The 11,820-nt window shown below is 54.5% G+C and overlaps 1 protein-coding gene across 1 annotated transcript; it reads left to right on the forward strand.

Moving 5' to 3' along the window:
- Nucleotides 1-471: 471 nt before the first annotated feature.
- Nucleotides 472-6,312, forward strand: NMUR1 (neuromedin U receptor 1). Its single transcript, XM_017886404.1, is given in 11 exon segments — nt 472-528; nt 1,878-2,081; nt 2,083-2,178; nt 2,180-2,410; nt 2,412-2,465; nt 2,467-2,509; nt 2,512-2,600; nt 2,602-2,769; nt 2,772-2,805; nt 4,957-4,959; nt 5,515-6,312. Coding segments are annotated over 11 exon segments (1,308 nt in total). The 5' UTR covers nt 472-525; the 3' UTR covers nt 5,898-6,312.
- The last annotated feature ends 5,508 nt before the right edge of the window (nt 6,313-11,820 follow it).

Consider the following 11,820-nt stretch of genomic DNA (forward strand, 5'->3'; position numbering starts at 1 on the left):
GGGCTGCGGAGGCCGCAATCGTGGGCCCTGGGACGGAAGAAGAGGGCTGGAGCCTGGGAGGATGAACCCCACCGGCGCATGTCGACTTCAAGTGACTAGTGGGCCGTCCCTGTCTTTGGAGGTGGGTCTGAATGTGGGGCAGGAGGAGCTGGAGGTCGCAGGGACACTGTGACACGGGGTTATGCTAAACTTAGCACGCTGGAGGGCGGAAACCTCATGTGAGCCCCAGGTCGCTCGGGCTCCTCCTCTGCGGCTCTCTAAGGCGCGGTTTTCTCATCTGTAAAATGGGTTCGCGAGATATCGCTGCTTGTGAAGGCATCGCCTGCGACAGCCGCGTACTTCGCCGGTGCGGGAGGGGGCGCCGCCCGGGCTGCAGGGACTGCACTGCCCCCTGGCGGCGTTCCGGGTCGGACAGGCGGGGCGTAGTGGGGCTGGGACAGCCGTCCGTCAGTCCACCGGCTCCCGCGCCGCGTCTGTGTCAGTCGCTCGGAGGGTGGACGCCGGGGTCTCGCGGGCCGCACGCCGATGGTAGGTGCGCAGGCGCCGGCGTGGGCTAGGGCGCGGCGGCTGGGCCGGGGCTTGGTGCGGGCAGGGTCGTCCTAGAGCGGGAAGGGTCCGAGGGCTCCGTCGGGGCGCCCACCGTCCCCGCCACTGGGGAGCCTCGCAATTTCTCGGGTCATTTGTGTCTTCCGGCCAGGGGCGCCGCGGGGCTGCGGGCTTGCGACCCTTCCTCGAGGACCGGGGCGCCTCCCTCGAGGACCAGGGCGCCTCCCTTGAACCCGGGCTGATGCCTGCGAGTTCTCAACTGGTCCCCGAGGCTCTCGCGCTACTGTGCGGCGGAGGTGAGGGCGGGCGGGAGGAACGGTGTGGGGCTCAGTAGGGGAGAGGGAACCCCAGAACTGGCAGTGCCAAGGGCGTCAAATATGGAGACTGAACAGTTCAGATGCCAGAAAACAGAAAAAAGAATCAACTTGTGGATCAAGTATTTGTAGTGTTTAGCCTTGACACTCCCTCACTTGACCCTCATAGTGACTAGGTCCCCAGAGCAAAGGGGTGATCCCCGTGCCCTTCCGTATGCCAGGCAGGCCCTGTGTTAATGTCTTTCATGGATTAAACTCCCTGGATCCTCCTAATAGGGAAACAGCCTCAGAGAGGTTACCTCGCTGAATGTCACACAGCCTGGAACTGGGGATGCTGGATTCGAATCCAGGCAGTTGCTTCTAGAGCGCTTGCTCTTGAAGACCCTGCAATACCAGGCATTGTGCCCATTTTACAGATGCCCAAACGAGTGCCTCATCTAGCATCATTGCTTGAAAGGGGAGACACCCAAGATCTGTTATTTATTCAAAGGTTCCAATAGATCCTGAAATTTAAAATCAAAACCCCACGTGTTTTTTTTTGATGTAGAATTTTACTTTTTGTTTGTTTGTTTGTTTTGAGACAGGGTATTTCTCTGTTGCCCAGGCTGGAGTCCAGCGGCATGATCTCGGCTCACTGCAACCTGTGTCTCCTGGGTTCAAACGATTCTCCCACCTTAACCTCCCAAGTAGAATTACAGGCGTGTGCTACCACACCTGGCTAATTTTTGTATTGTTAGTAGAGATGGGGTTTCACCATATTGGCCAGGCTGGTGTTGAACTCCTGACCTCAAGTGATCCACCCGCCTCGACCTCCCAAAGTATTGGGATTACAGGTGTGAGCCACCGTACCAAGCTTATTTTCACATCTCTGACTTGTGGATGGAAGAGTTTTTTCTCTCAGTGGTGCCTAAAATAATGGTCATCTTAGTGCTAATGTCACCTTTGGCTTGATGAGTTAGGACAGAGCCAGCATTCCCTGAATAACCTTTCTGGGCATCTATCCCCTCTGTTCCACAGACTCCTCCCTGCCTCAATTGCTCGGTCCTCCCTGGAGACCTGTACCCAGGGGATGCAAGGAGCCCCATGGCTTGCAATGGCAGTGCGGCCAGGGGGCACTTTGACCCTGAGGACTTGAACCTGACTGATGATGCTTGATTGGAGGCACTGAGACTCAAGTACCTGGGGCCGTTGTCGTGCAGACAGAGCTGTTCATGGGTGCCTGCTGTGCCATGTACCCCTGCTGATCTTCCACAGTGGGGCCGCTGTGGGCAATGGGCTGACCTGTCTGGTCATCCCTGCGCACAAGGCCATGCGCACCGCCCACCAACTACTACCTCTTCAGCCTGGCCGTGTCGGACCTGCCTGGTGCTGGCTGGTGGCTGCCCCTGGAGCTCTATGAGATGTGGCAGCACTACCCCTTCCTGCTGGGTGCTGGTGGCTGCTATTTCCGCACACTGCTGTTCGAGATGGTCTGCCTGGCCTCAGTGCCTCCAACGTCACTGCCCTGAGGCCGTGGAACGCTATGTGGCGTGGTGCACCCACTCCAGGCCAAGGTCCATGGTGACACAGGCCAGCGTGCGCCGAGTGCTTGGGGCTGTCTGGGGTCCTTGCCATCCTCTGCTCCTGCCCAGACACCAGCCTGCATGGCGTCAGCAGCTGTACGTGCCTGCGGGGCCAGTTGGCCCGGACTCAGATCTTTGCACGCTGTCCGCCCACCGGGCACTCTACAACCTGGCAGTGGCAGATCACTGCGCTGCCTCTTCTTCTGCCTGCCCAGGCTATCATCAGCGTGCTCTACCTGCTCATGTGGGCTGCGACTGCGGCGGGACGAGGCTACTCGCTCATGCAGGAGGCTAAGGGCAGGGGCTTTGCAGGCAGCCATGTCCAGAGACCCTACAGGCTCCAGCGGCCCGCGATCGGGGCCGGAGACAAGTGACCAGATGCTGTGTAAGTGTCACAGCTGGGAACCCGGGGCTGAGCCCAGGTACTGGAGGCTCCTGGGGTCTGGGAGAGGTGGCTGAGTATCTGGGTTTTGAACAGGGGAGCGAGGAACTCCTCTACGTCCTCGTGTGTGTAGTGCCGTGTCGCGGTGTGTACATGTGTACATGTGTCTGAGCTTGACTCCTGTGTACTCTTTTAGATTACCTACTCAGAATCTTACACCAAAAATACCTATTAGTGGCTAATGTAAGACGACTGTGTAATTGTGTGGAGTCCAGATACAAAATGAAAATTCAAGGTCCCTTTTTCAAAACGAGTAGACAGCAACAATACAGCACTAAACCAAGCCCAGGACCCTGCCTAAGCTTGGGCCCTGACTCTGGAATCCAACAACGATAGAAAGGGCAGGGCATGTGGTTGGGGCTCCAGGATGACAGAAAATGGGGATCTGGGACCTCCAAGTTCAGGTCTCCTCATCGTCTTCTTTTTTTTTTTTTTTTTTTTTTTGAGACAGGGTCTCGCTCTGTCACCCAGGCTGGAGTACAGTGGTGTGACCATGGCTCACTGCAGCCTCAACCTCCCAGGCTCAAGCGATCCTCCTACCTCACTCAGCCTAAGTAGCTGGGGCTACAGGCATGTGCTACCATGCCCAGCTAATTTTTGTAGAGATGGGGTCTCACTATGTTGCCAAAGCGGGTCTTGAACTCCTGGGCTCAAGCGATCCTCCCACCTCAGCCTCCCAAAGTGCTGGGATTACAGGCATAAGCCATTGCACCCGGCTTTTCTTGGTTATTAACGTATCTTGGCCTTGTTCTTCTCGGCAGCAGCCTGCGAGGCATGGCCACCTGCACGTCGCCTTCTTTCCTGAGGAACTGCCCTCTTCCCTTAGAGATGAGTGAAAAGTCCCAAGAAGGATTCTGATGGGTGGGGCCTAAGTCATGCCCTACCTCCTGAGCCAGAGTGGCAGGATGCCAAGGTGCACAGCCCCCAGTGGAACTATACAGTGGGATCTGGGGAGCAAAGTCCCCAAAGAAGGGGAGGAGGGTGTTGGAGAGGCCAGGTGCCAAATTTCCCCCATGCCATGTCTGCGGTTCCCTGGGAACCACAGGAGTGACCATTTATCTAAGGAACCCCAGTCCGAGGCGAGTCAGTAAAGGCCAGGCTCAAGGCACAGGGGATCAGGCCGGAGATGTGCAGATTAGGGGAGGCTAGTGTATTGGGATGAGGCTCTGGATCTCTGTGGCCTGGACCTGTCTCTTTTTCAAAAGCTGTGGCCCTGGGGAAGCAAGGCAGACCGATGCTAAGCTGTTCAAAGACCCGCCCCATCCACCTACCTGCATCCCAGCTCAGCCCCACCTCAGCAGAGCCTGAATCAGGCCAGTGGGGTGAGCCAGGTCAGCAGAGGGCCACTGAGACTTTAGACAGAGCCAGCTAACTGGGGGCCGCCCCATCCCCAGAGTGACTCGCTCCTCTCGCCCCTCAGGCACCGTCCCAGGGCCCAGTCTTTGTGCAGCTCCTGAGGTGGGGCTGACCCCAGAGCTGTGTGCATGCCTCCCAGCTCTGCACTGTGGAACCGTGCTCAGGACCAGCTGCCCGCTGCCACCCTGCCTCCTGCCTGCTACCCCGTCCCCTCCCTGAAAACATGGGTGGGCAGAGTCTGCAGTAGGTGCTCAGCTTGGATGGCTCACCCCTGGAAGGTGGGCTTCCTGCTTGCTGGCCTTCTCTCTTCCTTCCCTCCCTCCCTCGTCCACTGTCCAATGGCCCTCTGTGCACCAGGCCAGGTGCCAGGGAGGTTGTGAGCAACGTCCTTTTTGAAATCTGGAATTATGAGGAAAACAATGCTAGGGTATGATGGGGAAGACACTGCCCAGGAAAGCTAGTGAGTTGCAGCAGCAAACCCAAGAAACAAGAAACAAAAATCATGCCTGGCCCTGTGGCAGAAACCCAAGGAAGGGCATCGTTGGGTAAGAACAGGCAGCAGGGATTTGGGGAGAAAGAGTGAAGGTTTGGCCAAACGGTCCTACCTTTTGTTAGGGAGGGGGTGGGCAAGGGCCTGGCAAGTAAAGGGGGGCAGGTTAGTGCAGGGCCAGACATTCAGATGGGCCTTGGGGAGCTGGGGGCTGGAGTTGAAAAGGCCAGGGGCCAAGGCAGGCAGTGTGTGTGTGTGTGTGCATGTGTGTGTGTGTGCATACGTGTGTGCATGCATGCGTGTGTGTCTGTGTGTGCATGCATGTGTGTGTCTCATGTGTCTCACTCTCCCTGGTCCCATGACCTCCGGTCTGCTGCTCTCTGAGCACGTGCCCCATTCTTCTTCTTTTCTGTACTTATGCATCAGCAAGCACGGTCCCCAGGTGGGCATCCAGAGTGACCCTAGCCCCACAGCCTGTAGCACCCCAGTAGCTCACCCAATTTCATATTCCAGGGTGAGAATCTGATTGGGCCGGCTGGGCTCAGGTGTCCATGCCTGGTCTAGTCGGCTGTGGCCAGAGGCAGGGACATGCCCCACTGCCTACAGTCAGTGACTGTGGTGAAGGCAGCTTCTCTGAGAGGCATGGCCAGAACAGGCAAATTTCCAGAAACTTCCACCTGGGTGATAGGTGAGGGTGGCCTGTGGGATAGGAGAGGATGTGAGAATGGGTGACCCAAACTGAAGCCCGGGAAGGCAGCTGAGGGGCTCCGGCGGGCACTCTGCCTCCCTTGTCTGTCCCTGCAGTTGTCTTGGTTGTGGTGTTTGGCATCTGCTGGGCCCCGTTCCACGCCGACCGCGTCATGTGGAGCATCGTGTCACAGTGGACAGACAGCCTGCACCTGGCCTTTCAGCATGTGCATGTCATCTCCGGCATCTTCTTCTACCTCGGCTCGGCGGCCAACCCCGTGCTCTACAGCCTCATGTCCAGCCGCTTCCGAGAGACCTTCCAGGAGGCCCTGTGCCTTGGGGCCCACTGCCACCGCCTCAGACCCCGCCACAGCTCCCACAGCCTCAGCAGGGTGACCACAGGCAGCACCCTGTGTGACGTGGGCTCCCCAGGCAGCAGGGTCCACCCCCTGGCTAGGGACGATGGCCCGGAGGAGCAGCAAGAGACTGATCCATCCTGAGTGGAGCCTCAAAGTGGCTTCACCTGGAGGGGCCAGAGGGTCACCTGGAGCTGGGGAGACACATCTGCCTTCCTTTGCAGGGATGCCTTCACGTACTGTCCCTAGTTCAGCCTAGAAACTTTGACCAGCACCTCAGTTTCCCTCCAAGGGAAACAGCAGGAGGAAGGATCCCTGATTGCTGAGGACTCACACTGACCAGATGCCACACCGTGCGCTTCTGATGCCTCCACTGCCACTCCCCCAGTTCCAGTCCTTCCCCTGCAGAAATATCACGGTTAGTTGGAGCTCAGCAGTCCTCTCTCTGGGGACTCCCTGCCAGTTTCTGAAACGGTCCCACTGGGTCCTTGCTGTCCTTCCCAGTTCCTGTTCAGGTTCTGGCAGGGGCCCAGGGATCCAGGGGACCTGGTTCCAGTCTCAGCCCTGCTGTCACCACCTTGTCATGTGCCATCAAGCATATCAGTCTACCTTTCTTTTTTTTTGAGATGGAGTCTCACTCTTGTCGCCCAGGCTAGAGTACAGTGGCGCGATTTTGGCTCACTGCAACCTCCGCCTCCCGGGTTCAAGCGATTCTCCTGCCTCAGCCTCCCGAGTAGCTGGGACTACAGGCAAGCCCCAGCACTCCCAGCTAATTTTTTTTAACTTTTAGTAGAGACAGGGTTTTACCATGTTGGCCAGGCTGGTCTCAAACTCTTGACCTCAGGTGATCCGCCCACCTCGGCCTCCCAAAGTCCTGGGATTACAGGCGTGAACCACTGCACCCGGCCCATCAGTCCACCTTTCTAGGCCTCAGTTCCTAGCCTGAAAAATGAAAGAGGCGCTGGCTTTCCACAGTGTCGTGCTTTGGCACTTTAGCTGTGGTTTTCTTTCTCTGTGTGTGTAAGCCATCGCTTGTAATGAAACCAACAATACCCTCAGATTGACAGAGTGGAAATTATTATCTGCATCTTTATCAACCCCAAGCCCTACTTCCTCCCTGACCTCCACATGCCCTCCCCAACGTCTCCCAGCACAAGTGGGGCAGAGCCAGCATGGATGCTGACCTCACCACCACAGCCCACCTCCGTCCTCACATACGTGCAGACTGGCTTGGGGGTCCAGTGAGCAGAGTATTGGACTTGGCTGGCCAGTGGGTCTCTGAGAGCAAGAGACATGGCCAACCAAGGGCAAGGAGTGACCCTGTGGAGGGTTCTGCCGAACTCAGTGCAGTGAGAAGAGGGACAGGGGAGGTACAGGGACAAGTAATCCTTGAAACTGAGACCCATCCTGAATCCCTGCAGGCCAAGTCAGTGCTCAGCCAGGACTCAGTTCATGGAGGAAGCTTGTCCTGCTGCAGTCCCTGAGTCTTGTTCTCCTGAGGGGAAGCCCTGGCTTCCATGGCTGGGAGCTGGAGGATGACCTGGGGTCTATCTGTCTGGGTTCTTCCTGCAGACAGCTTCCTAGCTCATGCCCCTTGCTCATGCTCCCTGCCGAGAAAGTGGAAGACATGATACAGGGTTGCAGATAATGTTTAGTTTTAAAATTCAATTATAAAATAATAAATGCTCATCATAGAAAATTTGGAAAGTGCAAATAAGCAAAAATGAAAACATTAAAAAAAATGTAAAACCTCCCTTGCCAGGGGCTTGGGGGAAGGGGAAGTGATGAGTTGTTTAATGGGTGCAGAGTTTCAGTTTTGCAAAATGAAAAAGTTATGGAGATCAGTCGTGCAACAATGTGAAAATACTTAACAATACTGAACTATACACTGAAATGGTTAAGATGGTACATTTTACGTTATGTATATTTTGCCACACTTTTTGTAAAAAGGATTAAATCGAAAGGAAAGAAGAAATTAAAGCCACCCATAGCTTTACTCTGAAGCAGTAACAGTGGCGTGTCTCCCCCTAATGATGTTTCATGTGGTTGTTTTATTTTATATACACAATACACATACACAATTTTGTATCTGGCCTTTTGTCCAGTGGATGTTCTATCCAAGCTCACGCTTGCACTCATTTGACTCATGGGCTCCACTCTGATAGGGCTTGGCCAGCCCCAGGGGAGTGGGACTCACACAAACCATCTGGGTGAATTCCCAGATGCTGGCCAGGAAGACCTGGATGCCCCCTGCCTACTAAATCCCTGGCTTGGGGGAGGAAGAGCCATCCTGCCTGCCAGTCCTGCCCAGTGGACAAGTTCTGGGAGAAGTACAGGGGCTCCCAGAGAGCAACAAAAGCTGGGGGTGGGGAGTGGGGGACACTGAGGACAATGGGAGACAATGGGAGAAGTGGGGACCTCGTGGAGGCCAGAGAGTGGATGAGGGAGCTGAGGGGAGGCTGGTTGAGGGAGGTGGTTTCCTCAGTGGGCCCTGAGCCTGCCCTAACTGAATGCACACAGTCAAGCCCTGAGTGGGGACAGCGCCTAAGAAGTGGGCCTTGGGGGAGGGTGGGGGACAGGGGAGGGGAGTGACTGCAGGGACAGGTGGATTCTGCAGAGAAAGGAGCCTGTGAAAAGCTGTGCAGAGCCATGAGCACCTAAGCGGTGCCCCTGAGCTCCCAGGGAAGTAGCCTTGGGGTGGGAGGGGGAGATGCTGGATCCCAACTGCAGGCTGGACCCTGAAGTTGTTTCCCAAGACCAGTTCTGGACTCCCAGAGGCCTGCTTTGGCCACAGTCAGAGGCGCCTCATGCTCGGGGCACCCTGGACAGCACTATGAAGGGCCTCCACGTGCAGGCAGCAGGGCGGGTGGGCAGTGGGGTTGTTAGAAGGGTGCCCCTCTGGGCTGGGCGTGGTAGCTCACGCCTGTAATCCCATCTCTTTGGGAAGCTGAGGCAGGTGGATCACTTGAGCTCAGCAGTTCGAGACCAGTCTAGGCAACATGGTGAAACCCCTGTCTCTACAATACAGAAAAAAAAAAAGTAGCCAGGTGTGGTGGCACACACCTGTGGTCCCAGCTACTTGTGAGGCTGAGGTGGGAAAATCACCTGAGCCCAGGAGGTTGAAGCTGCAGTAAGCCAAAACTGTGCCACTGTACTCCAGCCTGGGCAAATTGGAGTGAAGCCCTGTCTCAAAAAAAAAAAAAAAAAAAAAGAAGGGTGCCTCTTTGTGAACACCGTGTATGTCTCCGCAACACATCAGCAACAAGTCCTGTTTGTCAGTCACTGGTTCCCATGGAAAACAGGAAGAGCAGCTCTGAACTCAATCCTTGAGAAACAGGGATGGCAATGGAAAGGGCAGAAGCAAAACCTGGCGAAGGCACTGGTTCCTGCCTGTCAAGTACCTGGCAACAGCGACAGCTGGAAGCGACACCTCCTGCAGCCCTCTTAGGATGTGCTGCTTGCTCTTCCCCACCGGTCACGCTGCAGCTGCATTCTCCTGGGACCCCAGTGCTACTCCCAGGCCAGGAAGCCTCCATGCTTCTCAAAGTGTCTAGCTCATCTGGGGCTCGAGTCACCTCCCCTTCGGACTGCGGTCACATCCCTCCTCCTGCGGAGTTTAGGCCCTTTCTACTTCTCCTCTTCTCCAGCCCCGCTGCTTTCCCAGGGGATGTCAGAGTCCATGGGTGACCCCACTGCCGCCCTGGGTGCCAGCTGATGGTTCCTACAGCTCTGAAGACCCCACCCCAGTCTCCTAGCCCCCTGGTCACATCCTTACTCCTAGTGCCTCCAGGAGCTTTCCATTTCAGAAAGTGTGAGCTCTTGACCGCTACTGCCTCCATCCTGCTCTCTGTTCCTATGACACATTTATTCTTTCATTTTTGTTTGAGATAGGGTCTTGCTTTGTCACCCAGACAGGAGTGCAGTGGCACAAACATGACTCACTGCAGCGTCAACCTCCTGGCCTCAAGCAATCCTCCTACCTCAGCCTCTCAAGTAGGACCGCAGATACACATCACCATGCCTGACTGACTGTTTTCTCTTGTGTTGTAGAGACACCGTCTCGCCATGTTGCCCAGGCTGGTTTGAAACTCCTGGGCTCAAGCAATCCGCCCACCCTTGGCCTCTTAAAGTTCTGGGATTACAGGCACGAGCCTGCATCCGGCCATAGGTATTCTTTAACCTCATCTAGACTTCCAGGTTCTACACTGCTTTCTCCCAATCCATCAGCCTCCTGAGCTTCACCTCTTTTCTGACCCCACCATCAGTTATATCTACCCTACTCTGCCAGCGACCCTGAGGGTGAGTATACTGGAATAATTCTTCCCTTCTCAGAAAAAGGCTTAATTTCCTTGAAAATGGAAAGTCCAAGATTAGTCTCATCAATAAATAAAGCCGCATATGCCTACCCTTACTTCTGTTAGGTATCTACTCAGCAAAAGTAAAGTGTGCAGCACTGCATGTCTGTTCTCTTCATTACCAGATGGCATTTCCAGATCATTCCTGGCATCTGGGAGCCTATCTCATTCTTGTACGCTTCTCCAAGTCTCCCCTTTTCCCTATTTTTGTCTTCTAATGGATCCATCAGGTTCTTGTTCCAAATTTCCTTGCAGCATGCTCGCTTCAGCAGCACATATACCAAATTTCTTTGTAGAGAGGAGCTGCCTTGTGGGGGAGAGGGGGCACACCCTAGCATTTGAACTCCTTTCTTACTGGGGGGAATCTCTTACTGTATGACTTGATGGAAGACCAAGCCCAGTCTCCCACTTACAGGGGTGAAAGAGTTCTGGACACTCTCCACTGCTGACATCTATTGGTACATGATGGACCAAGCCAGCTGGGTGACCCAGCCTGGGACCTTTATCTGGAGCAAGTGACACTAAGACGCACAACAAGAGGGGCAGGCGTGTCCAGGGGCAGCAGCACTGACAGCAGTATCCTGCCCAGTCTGTCTTGGTTTCTGCCCTTTTTCTCAGCCAGGTTTTCCTGCCTTCCTGTTGATATTTGAGCTACTGAGAGCCTTTCAATAAATTCTTTTTCTGCTGAAGTTGGCTGGAGTCATTTGCAACCAAGAACCTTAACAGATCTATCCACTGGCTTGAAGGTTATACGTTCTGTTTGTTCTACTAGCAGTTATCTTTACAGTTTCTAAGATTAGCAAATATTATTGATTTCTTTTAAACTGCAAACTACAGTCTGTAATATTCCATAATTATTCTCATCCCCCTCCTCCTCCTGGCAGGAAAAATGAGGACAGATTTCAGAATTTGACCCTAGAAACATACGTACACTTTTATTTTATCTTGTTTTACAGAGACAGGGTCTATGTTGCCCAGGCTGGTCTTGAACTCCTGGGCTAAAATGATCCTCCTGCGTTGGCCTCCCAAAGTGCTGGGATTACAGGCAAGAGCCACTGTGCCTGGCTCATACTTACATTTTTCTAATGGTCTAAACCTCTTCAGCACAAAAAGAACCCCAGTGTGCTTCCACTAACACACTGAGTTAGTAAAGTGGAGTGTGGAGGTGGTGAGTAAGGACTCTGGGGTCGGGATGCCCAGCTGTGACTCCTGGTTCTGCTGCTAATCATCCTTACATGTCAGAATGACCTTAGGCCAAAGTCAGACTGGACTGAGAGGTACTGACATTACTAAAGAAAGAATGTACAATCTGCCTGCACACAAATAAGAGACTCAGAGGCAAACACTGACAGTCTGCAACATCGTTCCAAATGGTGTCCAGGTTTCTAAGTCTACAAGGTGTAGTCTGAGGATGGCGGTGACTCTCTAAAGTAAATGTTCTTTCTGTGGCCTCTTCAAGGCAATACCCCAACCTAACATCCAAGTTTCTGCACATGGCAGGGCAGGAAAACTGGGGACTGGGCAGGATCAAAGGCCTGATGCCTAGGTGCGGGACGGTGGGGACTCAGGGACTTGGGTAAGTAATGTGCCCTGGTCAATAAGAGGAAGCCATGGGCTGGAATTAGACTGGAGAACCTGGAAGCTGCAGCCACATCCTATGGAACATCTACAAGAGTTTCTGCAATCTTTTAATCTAACATTCAAGCCCCTTC

Source organism: Rhinopithecus bieti, unplaced genomic scaffold (genome assembly GCF_001698545.2).
Source record: "Rhinopithecus bieti isolate Rb0 unplaced genomic scaffold, ASM169854v2 scaffold_13704, whole genome shotgun sequence".
NCBI lineage: Eukaryota > Metazoa > Chordata > Mammalia > Primates > Cercopithecidae > Rhinopithecus > Rhinopithecus bieti.